The sequence below is a fragment of the Elephantulus edwardii genome, unplaced genomic scaffold (assembly GCF_000299155.1).
Source record: "Elephantulus edwardii isolate Elephantulus edwardi_28Jun2011 unplaced genomic scaffold, EleEdw1.0 scaffold00003, whole genome shotgun sequence".
Classification (NCBI taxonomy): domain Eukaryota; kingdom Metazoa; phylum Chordata; class Mammalia; order Macroscelidea; family Macroscelididae; genus Elephantulus; species Elephantulus edwardii.
This window is the reverse complement of record NW_006399753.1, coordinates 8851023-8869325: the sequence shown is the minus strand read 5'-3', so window position 1 is coordinate 8869325 and position 18303 is coordinate 8851023. Positions and strand designations below refer to the sequence as shown.

General features: G+C 47.3%; 2 protein-coding genes across 3 annotated transcripts in view; one reads left to right on the top strand and one right to left on the bottom strand.

Moving 5' to 3' along the window:
- The window catches only part of TG (thyroglobulin), a 232967-nt gene that overhangs the window by 136495 nt on the left and 78169 nt on the right, over positions 1-18303 (top strand). The gene's annotated exons all lie outside the window — the stretch shown is intronic.
- SLA (Src-like-adaptor) overlaps positions 1-18303 on the bottom strand; it is a 31390-nt gene that overhangs the window by 10327 nt on the left and 2760 nt on the right. For both annotated transcript variants that reach the window (XM_006879273.1, XM_006879274.1), the window contains exons 2-4: positions 7297-7396; positions 6240-6326; positions 522-625 (exon numbers count right to left, since the gene is read on the bottom strand). In XM_006879273.1, coding sequence (XP_006879335.1) covers positions 522-625; positions 6240-6326; positions 7297-7396 — 291 coding nt within the window. The remainder of the gene's footprint in view (positions 1-521; positions 626-6239; positions 6327-7296; positions 7397-18303) is intronic.

The window sequence follows — 18303 nt, the reverse complement described above, 5'->3', positions numbered from 1 at the left end:
CTTTCTTGGTCTGCCTGTGTGTTGACACACTGTGTGCCGGGGCCCGCTCACCTTTCTTGGTCTGGCTGTGAGTTGACACACTGTGTGTCTTTTTTCGTCTGGCTGTGAGTTGACACACTGTGTGTCTTTCTTGGTCTGGCTGTGTGTTGACACACTGTGTGTCTTTTTTCATCTTGCTGTGGGTTGACACACTGTGTGCCTTTCTTGGTCTGGCTGTGAGTTGACACACTGTGTGTCTTTTTTCGTCTGGCTGTGTGTTGACACTGTGTGTCGGGGCCTGCTCACCTTTTTTGGTCTGGCTGTGAGTTGACACACTGTGTGTCTTTTTTCATCTGGCTGTGAGTTGACACACTGTGTGTCTTTTTTCGTCTGGCTGTGTGTTGACACACTGTGTGCCTTTTTTCATCTGGCTGTAAGTTGACACACTGTGTGTCTTTTTTTGTCTGGCTGTGTGTTGACACACTGTGAGTCTTTTTTCATCTGGCTGTGTGTTGACACACTGTGTGTCGGGGCCCGCTCACCTTTCTTGGTCTCGCTCTCTCTGATCATAAAGGAGCCCATCTTGGTGTCTGGCAGCTGTAGCAGCTCCTCGGCCTTGTCTCTACCCAGTCCTTCGAACAGCCAGCTGTGGAGAGAGGGCAGGCGTGAGTACCCAGGAATGCGCTGCCCACCAAATAGGGCAGAGATGTGAAATAGAAGATGGAAGGCCTGTTTGTGTAAAGCTTTATGAATTAACAGAGAAAGGCAGCAACCAATTCTCCTACCCATTCATTCTTTCAAACAAAAATTCCTGAGTTCCTATCATGCTCCAGGTCTGACATTAAAATTCATTCTTTACCTCGTGTCTCAAACGCCAGCAAGAACGTAAGCATTCTGTAACAAACATGCTTTTGTTGTTTCTTTGCAGTTTTCATCCCAAATATCCACATGGTGATTCTCTTGCCTCCTTCAGGCCTTTATGCACATGTCACCTTGTCAGTGACTCCATTGTGGTCTGATATAAAATAGCAAGCGTCCCTTCCTGCCTCTGCCTTAACCTCTCACCCTAAGGTATCGTTCACTTAGCTTTTCCTTCCAGCAGGTGATATAAACCTCATCACGCACATATTCAGTACCTTGTTTAAAGTCTGTTTCCCTCACTCCTCGGTTACTGGACCCTCCCTCATTACCCCACATGGCCAGGGATTGTGTCAGTTTGTTCATTCCTGTTGATGGCAAGGTTTGAGTCCAGGGTATCATGCCTGGTATAAAACTGTTGAATGAACACATAGGCATAGAAGCAAGAAACAAGGGTATAAGTTCTTACAATTTAACAGTAAATAATGTGATAAGCATCAATGTGTGTGTAGGTCTGATTTCTTTGGGAGATGATAGATAGATAAGTAGATGATAGATAGATAGATAATAGTTAGATAGATAGATAGATAGATAGATAGATAGATAGATAGATAGATAGATAGACAGACAGTTGTTAGGTACCAACAAGTTGGAACTGACTTACAGCTTCCATAGCTGTCCCTCCCAAGGATTTTCAGATGTGCTAATAGCTTAGGAGAAGAAAGTCTCTCTCTCTCTCCCATGGAGCAGCTAGTGGATTCAAACCACCTGCCTTCAGGTTGGCAGCACTCGGCCCCCAGAGCTTCCAGAGGTGTGTGTGTGTGTGTGTGTGTGTGAGAGAGAGAGAGAGAGAGAGATTGCTAGATCAAATAGCATTTCCCTTCCCCGATTTCTAAGGAAGCGTCAGCTCTTTTCCATAGTAGTTGCCCTGTTTCCACTCCTCCGAGCACTGTCTGAGCATTCCAGTCCCTCCACAGTCACCAGTATCTGTAGTTTGTTGCCCTCCTGAACTTTGGCTGTTGGTGAGACAGCTCATTGCTGCTTTGTTTTGCATCCTCTACGGCTCATGATCTTTGGGCGTTTCTTCACGTGTTTGTTGGCCGTCTGAATGTCTTCTTGGGTGAAGTGTCTTTTCACGTCCTCTACTCATTTTATTTTGTAATTGGATTTTTGGAAGGCTGCTCCACACACAAAGGAACTTGTGTTCTAGAAAGAAAGGATCCGAACTCTCTCTCTCTGCAGGGTAGAGTTGGCCGGCTCTATTTGGAAGCAAACATTTTGTTAGCAGTTGGCTGGTGTGGACTGGTGTTTCAAGTGTTTTAGTGAAAAGACTCTGGCTTTTAATCAACACTTTAGAATTCACATTGGGTTGCCAGCTGCTTCATGGGAGAAGGATGGGCACCATAAAGACCACAGCCCTGGAAACCTGCTGGAGAGGTGCTACAAGCCAGAACTGACTCGGCGGCAGCGGGCTTGGATTATTCTGTGGTTTTGTGACCAATATACCAGTTGTCATCAAGTCATGGCATTTTCAGTGACTCATTTTTCAAAAGTAGATTTCCAGGGCTTCCTTTCAAAGCTCTTCTGGGTGCACCGGACCCTTTTGGTCTGTAACCAAGCACCCAGGAAACCACACGGGGTCTCTGCCAGCTGGAATCAATTGAACAGCAAGGCTGGTTTTCAAAAACATTGGTAACAATTATGAATTTTTAATCGCTTTTGTCTCCTGTCAGACTCTCAGTGGCATAAGTGGGTCTCTGACGTAGCTGGGTGACGTAGGAGAAGATCCACATCAGAGTCTATGCAGGTGCTGATCTCAGTGGCTCGATGTGGTCGCTGAGATGATGATCATGACTGTTCCCTTAGTCAAGCACAGTGCGTGGGATGCTCATCGCCTCAGTGCACATGGCAAAGCTTCACCCACTTAGGAAGTGCATTTAGAAAGATAAAGACCATAAAACAGAAGGCGTGCAAAGTAGGATACAGAGATTCATGGAAGAGAAAGCCGCAGGAAGGAAATGGGAAAATAGAAATTACATTGTGAGTATTATAATTGCTGTTATGAAACAAAATGTGTCTAATAGTTGAATGGAAACCCAGTTTGCTTTGCAAACCTTCACTCAAGTCATTTTACAAATAAATAAAACTTTAAAAATGACAATAACAACAAACTTGACAATGCCATATTAAAGACTTGGACTCTAATCCTCTTAGCAGCTCCCTAAGATAGGAAGTGTTATCTCTCTTTCACAAAGAGGCCTTCACAGGCTCTGAGTGACTCAGTCCTTTGTCCGAGTTGCCCTATCAGCTGTGACAGAGCTGGAATGGGAAGGCCATCGGGTCCACGTTGATGACTCTCAGCTTCTTTTTTTCTTTTTAAGGACTTTTCTTGCATCGGTTATATAGGAAGCTTCCTAGGACCAACATATATCTGAGTTCCTCACCTCCCCCAGCTCCTGGCATGTTTCAGCCCCACGTCTTAAACATGACTGAGCTGATGCACAGCTGTGGTGAAAGAACGGACTAAATTCAGCTGCTGATTTTGACGAGCTGTGTGGCTAAGCTGCTTTAGAGACCTAACGCACAGAGCAGCGACCAGTCTGTCTGGAGCTGTACTGCTTAGCCAAAGGCCATGGCTCTCCGATGGTTCAAACCCACCAGTGGCCCCGCAGTTGGACAGTCTCCTCTGGGTGTCAGTTACAGCCTCAGAAACTCAGTGGGGTGGGTCAGTGATGAGTGCCTTCCAACTTGATGGCCATGAGTTACTCTCTCCTTCATCATCCCAGTCAAAAGATGGTTTGGGTGTTCATTATCACAAGTGTGGAAACTGCAGCTAAATGCAGCCAGTTCCGGTCTTCAGAACATTCAGCAGGCAGCCACCCCTGTTCATCAGGTGAGCACGTGGAGTGCAGGTCTTCCTCCGAATGGAGGAACGCTTTCAAGTAGAAACACCCTCTTCCTTCGTATTTCCTGTGTGTTCTTAACAAGCTGTAGAGGTGGAATCCATTCCATGTTGTACTGCTAATGAAAGGCTTTACATTCTGGCAGTTCTAATCCACAAGTCTCTCTACGGGAGAAAGACTGGGCAGTTCGCTCTTGTTGAGACTTGCAGCCTGGGAGCCCCACGCAGGGTCACTTTGAGTTGGAATCAGCCTGAAGGCAGTTAGTCATCTACCTTCCCCAGCATGAGGAGCACCTCTCTAAGGACTGGTCCCTCCTGACAACATGCTCAAAGGATGTGAGATGAAGTTTCACCATCCTTGCCTCTAAGGAGCACCTTGGTTGCACTTCCTCCAAGATGGACTTGTTTGTTCTCTCGGCAATCCATGGGATATTCAGTATTCTTGTCCAGTGCCATAGTTCAAAGGCACTTATCCTTCTTCTGTCAACCTTATTTATTGTCCAACTTTCAAATGCATAGAAAGTAATAGAAAAGAGCACGATTTAGATTAGGTGCACCCTAGTCTTTAAACTGACATCATTGCTCTTTAAAATTTGAAGAGGTCCTTAACAGTTTATTTTCTTAATGCAACATACCTTTTGATATTTTGACTGTTGACACTTTCTGTGTTGATTGTGTGTCCAAGTAAAGTGAAATTGTTGATCCCTTCAATCTTTTTATTCCTCTATCATGATGTTACCTATTGGCCTAGTGTTGAAGATTTTTGTCTTCTTGACAAAAAAAAAAATTGAAATATAATCCAGATTGAAGAGTGTGTCCTTTGATTTTCTACAGCAAGTGTTTTAAGTTGGCTTCACTTTCCTCAAGCAAGGTTGTATCATCTGCATAATGCAGATTGTTAATGAGCTTTCCTCCAATCCTGATGTCACATTCTTTCTCATAGAGTCCATATCTTAAAAATATTCAAACAAGAAATTTGAAAGCCAAAATGGAAAAGGGTTCCATGGGAATGGCACTTAGACACAGGTCAGTCGGTCCTGAGAGATGGGCGAGCGCCGTTCGGAAGAGACAGGTGATGAGGTCCTTTGCCTTTAGCCTGTGAGTGTTGTAGATCCTGCGTTTGTCACAAACTGAAGGTTTGCTGCAAGCCTGCATCAGACAAATCTGTCAGTGCCTTTTCCCCAGCAGCGTCTGGTCATATGTGTGGAATCACTTTTGGATAATTCTTGCAATACTGCAAGCTTTTCCATCACACACATGTCATAGACTGCGTGATAGAGGACACCTAACTTAACACACACCTGGAAGAGAAAAATTCACGGGCCTTGCTTTACTACACCGGTCTGGAAGCCTACCCGCACAATCTCCCAAGGCATACACTTGTGTATTTGACAGGGAAATAGCTATCATTTCATTAAGTGTTTGCTGTGAGGCTCACCATTACCCTGAGACGTATACACTTATTATCTTATCTGATTCTCCCAACAACCCAGTACGTTAATCACCTCTTTCTACCTGAAAGCCTTTGAGAGCTGGGAGGACCGTCTGTCTTTTCAGGTCTCACGAGTTTGACAGGGAGCCTCCCCACGTCTCTCTTAGTGGGAAATATTTGCATTTGCTGTCTCTGACAGGTTTCTGCTGACACAGGCTCTGGTGTTCCCAAGGTTTTCAGCATGTTGTTACTTGCCCCACCCCCCAGTGCCTCTCATGGCCCCTCTTTGACAGAAGACAGCAGATGCATAGAAAGATGAGTAGCTGACCCCCGTAATGGTCAGCAAGTGACAGAAGCAGCGACAGGGCTGACTTTTTTTTTTACATTGTTGAGGATTTAATTTTATATGGTTCAAGAATCAACAGTCTTATCAGCAGCAGTCAATCAATCAAATAGCATACTACATGGGGAGAATATTCAGTCTTCCTATCCATTACCAATCTTTTATTTTGTCTCACAGAAATGCTGTGTAGGGTTTTTTGTACAGGTCTTTTGTGTCTCTAATTCAGTTCACCTCCAAGTATCTCAGTTTGTGATTTGTTATTGTAAATGGTATTGCTTTCTTGGTTTCCTTTTCTTAGTTCTCTTTGTTACTGTAGAGGAATCCCACTCATTTTTGGATATTGTATCCTTTCCACTCTACTAAATTGGTCTACTAGCTCTAAGAGACAATGAGATACCATCTTATGCCAAGTAATGGAAAACTATTTTTACCCCATCCCCTGCACAGCTCCTGTGATGACAGAGCCTGCAGTTACTGCTCTCTGCCAGGGACCCCACATTGGTGCTGTAGGATCCTCTGTCTCAGTGTAGCTGGTGGGAAAGTCAAGTCCCCGAGAGGGAGAGAGGTCAACCTGGGTCGCTCCTCTCCTTGCTGACAGAGCTGAGAGTACATCAGCCTCCCCTCCAGATCCAGCTACATATGGGGCCAGAATCCCTCTTTGCAAACCTCTGAGTCCCTGGCAGGAATGCCATCTTTCGTTGATGCTGCTTGAGAAGTGTACTCACCCGTGGTAAACTTTGGCCACACAGATCCCGGGAATGTAGCTCTCTCGGCCAGTGCTAAGAGAAATGGCTTTCCACCAGCCCCCTTCGCTGAAGGACAGAGCAGACAGAAAGGGTGGGTGAGTCAAAGACAAAAGAAATGGTAAGACCATCGGGCCTGCTTGGATTTGGCAGACCAGACGTGAATGATACGTACAGTGACCAGACTTAGTGGGACAGGGCCATGACTGGTCATGCTAACCTGAATCTCTCCACGTGCAAGTTTAGTTTCAAGATGTATTTAGTCAATAAATTATTCTGAGGTCATTAGTGAGTCTTCCCATATCCTGACAATACCTACTTTTTAAAAAAAATTATTTTTAATTTCAATGAACATCTACAGAGATTTTGAAATTCCATTCATTCATTGTTGCATCTTTCGCTCCTCTCCTTGAAAAGCAAAAGAAAAACCCCTTCATTGGTATACAGTCCCACCCCCCGCACACCCCCCAACCCCACTTTTATTATCTGTGACCTGCAGAAAAAGTTCTCAACTTATCTTCTAGGCTTGGGATTTAAAAAAGCAACACATGTGAGCTAGATTGCTTTCGAACTTCCAAGGGCAGCCTCACATGTCCACTTCCGTGAGGATCCAACTGAAAAGGACGTAGAGCCCTTGGTGGCAATCAGACTCAGGAGATGGCAGGATCGAGAGGGGCACTTTTTGGTTATGATTGGAAGCGTTTCAGACCCTAAGTCTTACTCCCTGAGTATGCATAGATATATAGCATCAAGATTGTCTTGGGGTGAGAGGTGAGACCTCTCATAATCTGACAAGAAGTCAAGTCACATAGTGCATAGGACCAGATGAAGGAATTTACATTTTCTCCAGCAGGCAACAGGGAGCCATTGAAGGACGGGCATCATGAAGGAGGAAGGCCCCACGGTACACACAGATTCTCACCCACCGCTGGACCAGCGTCCATGCGAGTTAGGCAGCTAGAACCAAAAGCTGACCACCCCACACAAAGTGTGTGCACCCTCTTCCTGAGATCTGGGGTGTTTCGGAGCCCTGACTTACTCAGAGATCACGCGTAATTTCTCCCCTCGGCGGAATATGGGTGGGCTGATGTCCGGAGCCGGGTAGTCATTCAGCACTGCGAGGAAGTCGCTGTCCAGGCCTGGGGAAACGTGGAACAGGGGCTTATTTTATTCACAGGAATTAGATAGGAGGTCTTAGGGGCAAAAGGTAGAAAGATGAGTCCAGTTCGGACCACATGCACTGCCTCAGGTGGGAGGTCCCCTCTCTGCACCTCATGGGTCCAACATCTGTCCAGGTGGGGGTATGATAATGAGGTCTGAGGAGCCCCCAGAGCTGAGAGACTAACTCGTCAATTCTCAGAGAAGCGCTCCCTCTGTGTAAGTTGAAAGACACATCACTGGGGGCTTCTTTAATCTGCCCTGTGTGGTGGTGAAGGAATGCTCATGGTGTAGTATACTACACGCAGGGCTGCTAATAAAAAGGTCAGCGGTTCAAATTTAGCAGTTACCCCTCAGGGAAAAGGTGAGGGTTTATGGGCTGTCTCCTCTCATAATGACTGATAAGCTCTTCAACCTGTGGAGAGGCACCATGAACTTGGTGGCAGTGGGTTTAGCTTTTGGGGTTTAGGCATAAAGAGAAGAAATACCATGTGCTTTTTGTTAAATGTGTTTTGAAAGCCATTATGATACGTGCTGAGAGGAAGCTTGTGATTGGAGCGTGTTACTCCAGCTTTCCCTAGAGGGAGGAGGGGAGGAGGGGCAGTGTCTTAGGGCACCAAGCAAAGCCTTATGTCCTTATGTCCCAAATGGGTTCTGATTCCCAGACCCGACAACAGAGCAAAACGCCACCTGATACTGCCCCATCCTTCCCATCCCGGCGCCAATGCAGCCACTTCCAGTCCCTCCCTTCGAGAGTCTTCCTCTCTTTCAGCAACCTTCCACTTTTCTGAGCATGGCATCCTTCTTCACAGACTGGCCCGCAGGCTGTGAGGCAAGGCCTCGCTACCCTCTCTTCTAAGGACCTCCCTGGACTCCTTTCTTCCAAGACAGATTAATCTGTTGTCTTGGAAGTCCATGTTCAATATTCCCCACCAGCACTACAGTTCACAGGCGTCCAGTCTCCTTCTATTTGCCCTCATGTCGGCACATTGGATGCAGGGAAACATGGGGGGATGTTTGGAGCGGAATGGTGGGTCTTACAAACCAGCAAATCTAGGTGCTGGCAGAATTCCAGATAACACTAGTTTGATTCATTTGGGGATTGTTTGCTGTGCCCCGGCTGGGTCACACACTGGTGAGCGGGCTGCCGAGTCTTCTGCTCCAGTAGAACTCACTTTTTAGATGAAAGATCAATAATCAGAAAAATCACCCTGAAATCATGGCTCCTGGTCACCTTCAGGCTGGGAACTGAACTCAGTCCAGTGGCTCAGCTTGGAGCCAAATGATAGACAGGTTTACGCAGTGAACAGTAATGCTAGGGAAGTGCTCACCCCTTATTACAATCAGCCACGCAAGGTCCAAAGGGCAGCACTGGCCCAGCAGTCAAGCTTAGAAGGCAGGAGAGGAGAGGAAGGAAGGGTGGGTAGAAAGGAGAATCACAGGGAGGGATGAGGAAGGAGGCTGTCACCATGGGAGATTGTTCTTAATGTCATAAAGCAAAACATGAGCGAATGGTTGAATGGAAAGGCCATTTATTCTTTAAACTTTCATTTTTTAAAAAAAAATTCTAACAATCTTGAGAAATTTCAGCACTGCGATCAGTGGTCTTAAGGTCTGACAGAGGCCATTTTTTGGGACCCAGACAACCTAGAACCACTAGACTTTTCCCTGTTCCCAACCTTTCAGACTACAGGGCAGACTGTGTGTGTCACTTGGGACCTTAACCATCAGAGTGAATAAAAAACAGAAAGGAGGATTTTTGTGGGGAATTTGGCTACTGATTAGAAACAAATCAATCAGGGCTGAGTTAGCACAGTGGTGCCATGTGCTTTAACGGACCATAGGGTCACAACCCACTGTAAATGCCATAGGGCTAACAGTGGGAAAGGGGCCTGGAGCCCTCAGGGCTCCAAAGACAGACTCTGGCAGGGATGAGGAATGAGGTCCCTGCAGCTCCCTTGAACTGTGGAGGGCTGATAAGTAAGACGTTTCCCTGTGCAGCCCAGGCCCGGGCCAGCGGGGAGCAGGAGGAGGGCCTGGGATGCTCTGGGAATTGCAGGCTGAGTTCTAAGAAAGGATGGGTCCAGATCCCTTGGGGCATGAAGTGGATGCAATCAGAGGTCATCATTCAGCAAGAAATGACAGAGACCACATTAGGTGTCAGTCCTGGGCTACCGTAGCAAGGTAGCTGGCACAGGCGGTGTCTTCAGCTTCCTGGTAAACCTGGCCACTCCTTCTCTGCACTGTCTGCTTTCCTCTGTTACTAACCTAGGGGGGGAGGGGCATGAAAGGCCTAGAAAGTTCCTTAATGTTGGAAATTTGTTTCTCTTCATCCATCAAAAACCTCAAATCTACTGTCTTTGAGTCAATTTCGACTCGTCGTGGTTGTACGGGACCAAGAACCGCCCCTTCTGGTGTCTAAGCCTGTAAATCTTCACAAACGCTGATAGCCTCATCTTTCTCCCTGGTGTGTTCTCATGGCTGACCTTTCTGTTAGCAACCAAATGCTTTAACCACTGGGTCACCAAGAATAGCCACTCTTCCTTATGCCGGTGACAGAACCCGAAAGAAATAGATTGTAAAAGGGTTTGAGGTTCATTGTCTGATTCCAGATTAAAATCGTATGACATGGACAAGCATCTGTTACTGCATTAAAAACAAAACTAAAACAGAAAGAAGAACAAAACTAAAAACATCCCACTTAAAAAAGACAATTGGTTCAAAGGGGAAAAGGAGGTTATGGGACTAGGGAGTTTCAAGTTCATGCTATCAAAGTTTCCTGTGGAAATTCTGCAGTGAAGATTCGTTTTATATACAGGGCCTAACACATTAGTGAGAAAACCTTGCAGGTGGACTTTGCCTTGTCATTTGAAAGGGACTTGGTGCATGTTCCAACTGTTGTCATCATTAGAAAAACAAAGTCACCCAGATGTATGGAACGCTGGTGTGTACGTGGTACGGCAAAGTTGTGGTTGTTAGGTGCTGGCAGGTCAGTTCTGACTCTTAGCAACTCCATGTGTCACAGAACCACACTCTGCCTGGTCTCAGGCACCTCTACAGTCCTTGCCAAGGTGGAGCTCATAGTCACAGTCACTGTGCCGACCTATCTCATTGAGGGTCTTTCACTATTGACCCTCTCTACCAAACACAGCCATGAGGCTAGCCTCTCAAAGCAAAGTTCTGTGGCTGAATCCAATCCAGATCTTCTCTGAGCCCGGGTCCCCACCATGAACTAGATACAAGGTGGACCGTTTAAACTCGCTCATGAAATCAATAAAGAGCAAGGCTATCGATTTAAAGACCACAGTGCCCCGGATCCAAGCTGAGGTATTTTCAGTTGCTTCATATGCATATGAAAGTTGGATCACAAATAAGAAAGACCAAAGAAGAAGCGATGCCTTTGAATCGTGGTGTTGGCAAACAGCATTGACTCTGTCACCGACAGCGACAGAACCAAAGAGCCGCCTGTTTCCGAGAAAGCGCGGCTGGGATGTTGGTGAAACTTCTTTTCACGAACTCTGCGCATGTTGTCAGGTGAGGCCAGTCCTTAGAAAGAGACATCATGCTTGGAAAGTCAACAAAAGCGAGGAAGTGCTCGGTGGGATGTATGGACACAGTGACCATAACGGTGGCCTTGAGTGTGGCAGTGACTATGAGGCTGGCACAGCGCAGGGCAGGGTCAGTCTGTTGTTCACAGAGTCGCTCTGAGGTGCCGTCCACTGGATGGCACTTAGCAACAAGCGCACCGACGTAAAGTTTAAGCACACGACGGTGCCTTCCTGGACCCGAGCGGCTTTGTGGGAAGCAGGGCATCAGAATGGAATCAGATGCATACAGAGGTTGCCTGGCAGAGAGGCACTGTGTGGAGCGGAGACGAGTGTGGGATTCCGCACAGGGCAGAGAGGACATCGGAGAAGGTCAGCAGAGGAGTGTTGAGTAAGCACTGAGGTCAGTCACCTCAGCTGACACACAGCCTCCACATCCTAACAGCACCGTGATTTTGGGGAAAATTTACTTTAAACTCGTCTGCAGTTGATGGATTTCCAAACCCTATGAACCTGGAGAAAGGAAGAAAGTCACACAGGTGTTGAGGACTTTTGTTCATAGGGTCGCTATGAGTCACCTACGACTCGACAGCACTTAACAACAATAACACCAACATAGAGAGAGATCAGTTGGCCTAGTGGAGAGAAAGTGATGCTAAAAGGTAGGTGACTTCTAATCTGTGGCCCTCAGGTTTGTTTTTCATTGTTTTTGGTCAAACATTCTTCTAGGTTGTATAGCCCTGGTCTGTCTACTTGCTGTACAGAGGTAATTCGTGGCTGCTGTGATGCTAAACACTGTGACACTGACGTGTCAAATGTGATAATGATTACCCATGGTGGACAGTGTTTGGTGGAGCTCCCTGATTAAAACAAGCTTGGAAGCAGGAGTGGCATCCACTTCTGTAAATAGCTTGCCTCCAGAAACCCTATGAACCTGGAGAAAGGATGAAAGTCACACAAGTGTCGAGGACTCTCATTCATAGGGTCACTATGAGTCGCCTATGACTCCACAACACTTAACAACAACAACAACAACAAAATGGGAACATTAGAATCTGACTCATCCCAACAAGAGATAGGATGATAAGGTGAAGAGTAAAAACACAGAGATATGCGCCCCTTAAACAAATGGCCCCACAAGTCCTAAGGGCAGCATTTACCCAGGGAGAAAGTAGGGAGGGAGAGGACAAAGGATGACTAGAAACAAGACACATAGGATTAAGCAGGAAGTGTGGTGTTTCATTAGGGGGACCAGAGTCAATGTCACAAAGCAAAATACTTATTAATGTTGTTGTTGTTGGTATGTGCCGTTGAGTCGCCTGCGACTCATAGCGACCCTATGTACAACAGCCCTAAACTCCGCTCTGTCCTGTGCCAATCGCACTGTCTCTGACACTCCCATCCCAATTACCCCAGTCACTGAATCAATGCACCTCATAGAGGGCCTTCCCATCCTGCACCATCCCTCCACCCTCCCAAGCATGATGTCCCTTTCCAAGGACCGGTCTCTCCTCACAACATATCCAAAGTATGTTAGACGGAGCCTCAGAATCCTTGCCTCCAAGGAGCCACCTGGCTTAACCCTTTCCAGGACAAATCTGTTTGTTTTCCTAGCAGTCCATGGTATTCTCAATACTCTTCTCCAGCACCACAGCTCAAAGGCATCAATTCTCCATCTATCCTCCTTGGTCATTGTCCAACTCTCTGATGCATAACAAGTGATTGCAAAGACCATAGCCTGTATCCGATGCACCTTAGTCTCCAGAGAGACACCATTGCTCTTCAGTACTTTGGAGAGGTCCCTAACAGCAGACTTTCCCATGGCAATGCGCCTTTTAATTTCCTGGCTGCTGGTGCCAAGACTGTTGACTATGGAGCCAAGCAAACTAAAGCTGTGTGCAATCTCAAGCTCTTCACCATCCATCCTGATGCTGCCAGTTGGTCCAGTGGTGAGAATCTTTGTCTTCTTGACATTGAGCCTCAATCCATATTGTAGGCTGCAGTCCTTGACACTCTGCAGCAGGCGCTTCAGGTCCTCTTCAATTTCAGCAAGCAGGGTTGTGTCATCCGCATAGCGCAGGTTGTTGATAAATCGTCCACCAATCTTGACTCCACATTTCTCCTCATAGAGCCCAGCCTCCCGGATATTCTGTTCTGCATATACTTATTAATAGTTGAAGGAAAAATCAATTTGCTTTGAAAAGTTTTGCTCAAATCACAATGAAAAGATTCTAGGGAGTGCATCTTGCATCCTTGGGTTCAGGATTAATGTTGCCTCCCACTTATCAGCTGTGGTAGCTAAGGCCATCTTTATAGGGGTGATCATCCCACAGCCCGAGTCCACGTTCAGCCAGCACTGTTCTAAATTTTGAAAACTCTCTGGTGGTATTATGTTTTGAAAAAAATCCTCATTATTTGGTGAGAAAAGAAAGAGAAAAAAAAAAATCATAAGAGTAAATATTTGTTGACAGCTCTACCCAAAAAAGGAATGCAGCTGAGCAAAACTTACAGAAAACTTAAAGAGGAAATGACTCCAAAAACGGAAGGGGACCAATGCAGAACACACTAGCCACAAATATCAGTGAGTCAAAAGAGGCTGGGTCCTTTGAGCACCGCTGCCCCTTGGAGGGTTGTAAACACCTCTTTCTAGATGCTGGAAGCGTGCTCTGTGGCTCTGTCTGTAACTGTCTGGCGTTATTAGCTGTCCTTACTTCCAGTGTTCTACAGAACTCTGTGGGACAGGTGTGGACACGTAATGGCCATGGCCAGCTTGGAAGGGTGTTAGCACCATGTCCAGAAAGACCAGGGGGATCTCAAAGCCACAGTCACTTCCCTGAGCCACAAAGCTCTCGTGGGCAGAACTACCACCCTTTTCCTATTAACACTGGATCGTTGGGGCAGATTAGGATGAAGAGTGACTTGAAATGAGCCTTTAGAGTTGACGCTAGGGCTCCATGCAGCTGGTGGATGAGGAAGTAAACGGCGCAGTGATTTTGGCTTCTGGGTCTGCCTTCTCTTTGGTCAGGGTCAAACCTGTGGCTTCCTGAGGGCCAAAGCACCCTTGATTTAGTGTGTTTTTAAAGAAGTAGCCCCCACTCCCACCCCTACCCCACACATACACAGAAATTAACCAGACATACTGATCACCATGAATCTTAGTTTACGCCTGTGGGCCATCTTATCATGAAAAGGACTGTGTTGTGGGAATGTTTTCTTCCCAAAGCCTTGATTTTATCATCTGTTCAATGGAGCCATTTGTACCTGAATGCCTCAGGGGTTCTTTGGCAGCTCAGCTCTCCGGATGGAGAGATCCACCAAAGGACATCTGCGCGGCTCCACAGACAGAATTTCAGCTCTGCCTGGACCGCCTAGCACTTCTTGGCTGGGGTGCCTTCCTCCTGTCCTCTATCTCCATCCTCCTCCCCCTTCCACGAGCTGCAAGGTGCACAGGGCCGGAGGGCTTATGCCAGGCCTCTCCCCTTGCCTGCTGAACTGGTACTCTCCCTACCTCATTTCGAATAAGAGGAAATATATTTTTCATATGATGTGCTCACATAGATAATGCACATATATGTAACACACAATGCATTGCTCAGTTTGCTGGGGTGGGGGAACTCGTATAACTTGCGTGTTGTTTGTGTGAGGATGTCTGGCACGTGGTGAGATTGAGACACTTGCTGCTAGCACCCAGTGAGCTGAGAGCTGGGTTTTCCACCAAGCTGACATGCGGACTGTGGCTGGGTGCCCTGCTTTGTCCTGGCTGGGTATCTCCCGCACTGCTGGTTACTTACTAAGGCTTTTCTGAGTATCATTTCACCAAGAAAAATTAGTCTCACTCTAGACAATGAAATTATGGAATCAAGGAGTTAGTTCCATTTGTTTTTTTTATAATGTCTATTAGACATAAAACTATATAAAAGTTGAATAATCAGGTTCCAGTCACTATGATCTTAAAAACTACCTGAGGGAGGGAGCTTTGGTGGCCTAGTGGCAAGAATCTGCACTGCAGTCCCAGAGGTATGCAGTTCAAATCCACCAGATGCTCTGCTGGAGAAGGAGGGGCAATCTCCTCCTGTACCGGTCAGATCCAATTTGACGGTACACACAGAAGAAATTAATAAAATAAAAATTAAAAAAACGACCTGTGGTGTGAGTGGCACATACATGAAATGAGAATATTCTAGTAGAAGATCTGACCTGAGATGCTGGTCCTTGGGTTCCTCGCTGGGGAATTGGAGTGTCTGGTAACAAACTCCCCCCTCTCTAGAGAGCACCCTCAGAATGGTGCAGGCTTGGAAAGCTCGCCCTCCACTCACTGGTTGTCGTGGCTCTGAGTGGAGACTCTGACCCAGACCACCCAAGTTCAAGTCTCACATCTCCACCGCAGAAGCTGTGCAGTCTTGGACCAGAAACTCAACCTCTCTGTGCCTCAGCTGTGAAGTCATGGATCTTGCATTGTTTCTGAGCTGGAACCGACTCACAGCATGGATTTGGGGGTGGTTTGTTGTTGTAATTGGTGAAGTACTTGGAATCGTGCCTGGCATGCTCTAAGCACAAATACAGGCACGCCTTATCTTACTGTGCTTTGCAGATACTGCGTTGTGTAGAAATTGAATACCCTGTCACAGTGAGTCTCTCGGTGCCATTTTTCTAACAACACATGTTCACTCTTAGTCTCTGTTTTCTATTTTAATAGTGCTCAGAATATTTCAAATGTTTTCCTAATGTTAGAGCACTTTTAATCGCCTATGGAATATTTCTACACCCTGAGAAACCAAAAAATTTCAAGCAACTTGTTCATATGGAAGATCAGATGAGCTGTGCCCAGTCAGTCCATGAACCTGACCATAATAGAAAGTGTAATTGTTCAATGTTAGTTCTAGACCAGAACCAAAGGGCTCTGCCACCTGCTTTTTTCCACCTCCCATCACCTAGTGTCCAGGGACCCAGTTTTCTGTTACAGAAGAGACATACTGTCGATTCCCCACCTGTCTTCATTTACAATTCTGTCCTGCTCTCCCCAGTGAGCTCTCCATACTCATTCATAAGACAGTTGGTCATTTTTCTAACAAGTTTGAGCCCTACTCTGCTTTTGGGAGAAGGAAGAGGGCAGCCTGAGTTCCCGGGCTGTCTCCTCCAAGTCCCTGCCACCTCCTGGCCAGGAGTAGTGTACTGTGTGCACAGAGCTGTCGAATGTGCATGGCATCTTCTCTCTGATGGCTTGTGGGTGTCAGGGCCAGAGCTCAAAGCTGAAGGTGGTCTACAGGCCTTAGGGAATGTAAGATGCACCTGGAGACCACAATCTACTTCCAATAACCAGCCAATAAACCCCAGTAAGCACAGTTCTGCTCTGAAACACCGGCCCACCACGCTGCAGAGTTAACTCCATGGCTACTGGTTGGTTTTGCATTGTGTAAGATTCTCCTGAATCTGGGTCTGATTAGCAGGCCTGCTTAGTTAGCAAGCCTGCATTTTGAGGACGACCTTCAGGGGCACTAACATTAACACATCCAGCTAATAACTGAGATTCATCCAAAGGTACCTCGAAAGAAAGGCCTGGTGGTTTACTCCTGAAAGATCCCAAACTCATGGCTGTTGGGTCACTTCTGACCCATGGCAGCCCACGAGCCGACAGAAGAATTAACCCGTGGGGTTTCCAAGGCTGGAAATCTTCACAGAAGTAGTAGAGCAGATGGTGGCTTTGAACTGCCAACCTTCTGGTTAGCAGCCATGAATTTAACCTCCACACCACCATGCTCCTTCAGAAAGACCACGCCCACTGAACACCCGGTGGACTGGGCTCTGATCGGTACCAGGTCCCCCCATGCGTTGGCCGGAAGTGACTCTATGGAGGCCAGTCTGATTTTTTCTCCCACGCAGGTGGCCTGAGGACTGCGATTGCGCGCTGAGAAGAGGCGCGGGGCCTTGCCTCCCCTGCCTGGCTTCCTCTGGCCTCACCCCTTCTTTCCACTGAGGCAGCAGCTCGGGCAGCTATGTAAATGCCTGCGCTAGTTTTTTCCACTTTACAAGAAAGGGCGTGAGCCACGTTTGCATTCGCTTCTTCCTTCGTGCGTTCCTTTCCGGACACATGGCAAGATCCCCCTTCTCCTTCAGCTCCGGGATTTCCCTGCGTGAGAGTGTCCAGTCCTACCCAGCGCAGAAGAATGGCATTTCTGTGCACTGTGGGGTCCCCACGTCGGTGCCTTACAGCTTTTAGGAAGGGCCTGCGGTAGTTCACGCACAGCCCATTGCAGTGAGATGACCCCAAGTGGAGGTTTGTTTTCTTTGAAATGCCTTTAACACACACACACACACACACATCAATGAGCTTTGTGTGGCCTTGTTGCTGGAAGGGAGAGGGGGCTCTGTCTCTGTTCCCCAGTCTTTTCCCTTGTGAGGTTGGGTTTTCAATGGCTGACTTCTTGGGAACGGATCTCCAGGCCTTTGTTCTGAGGCACCGCTGGGTGGATAAGAACCACTAACCTATCAGCTGACAGCCAGATGCCTTAACTATATCCCTGGGAACTAGACCCGTGGGGACTGTTCTGGAAAAGAAAACAGGGTCAAAGCTATATTCCAAGTGTTCAGGTCTTTCCTTCACAGGGTTGCTATGAGTTGTCTACGACTCGATGGCACCCAACAACAATAACAACTGGGGAAGAATGCAGGATCTCAAAGCTCTGTGGTGTCCATCCCCACAGCCCTGAGTCCGCTCTGCTCTGTCTTGCAGGGTCACTAGGAGTCAGAACTGACCGCACAGAAATGAACTTGGATCTTTCAGTAGTAAATAGTCAAGTGTTTATTCTAACTCACCTGCTGGTGTATTTGAACCACTGACCTTTCAGCTAGTATCTCAATGTATTAACCTTTTGTGCCAATCGGGATGCACCCAAGTTAACAGGCTGACTGGTTTACCAGCTCTTGACACGACACATATGAAAACCAGGTCAGTGTGGGAGAGCTCCCTTGCGTCACAGATGTGTAGCTTGGGATCTGGCGTGCGGGACAGCAGGCTGGCGGCACGCTGAGCACGCGCTTCCTGAAGCACGCCGCATGCTCACCTATGGAGCTGGGGAGCAGTGACACCTCATTCCTTGAAAACGGGCCCTTTGCAGGATGCAGATCGGCACCGACTGGCCCGCCCCCTGCCCCTCCTCCTTCCTCTTTACTCAAGTGAGTGTTGCAGAAAAGAGGAAATAAAGTCAGGGCAGATGGCTGAGAACCTCCCGGGGTGGGCGAGCCAGGCAGCCCTCCGCACTTGATGTGGTTGCCTGGATCACACTGGGCTCAGGCTGGGGAATTCTCTGACCCTGGGGCGTGGAGGGCTGGGGAGACCCCTTGGC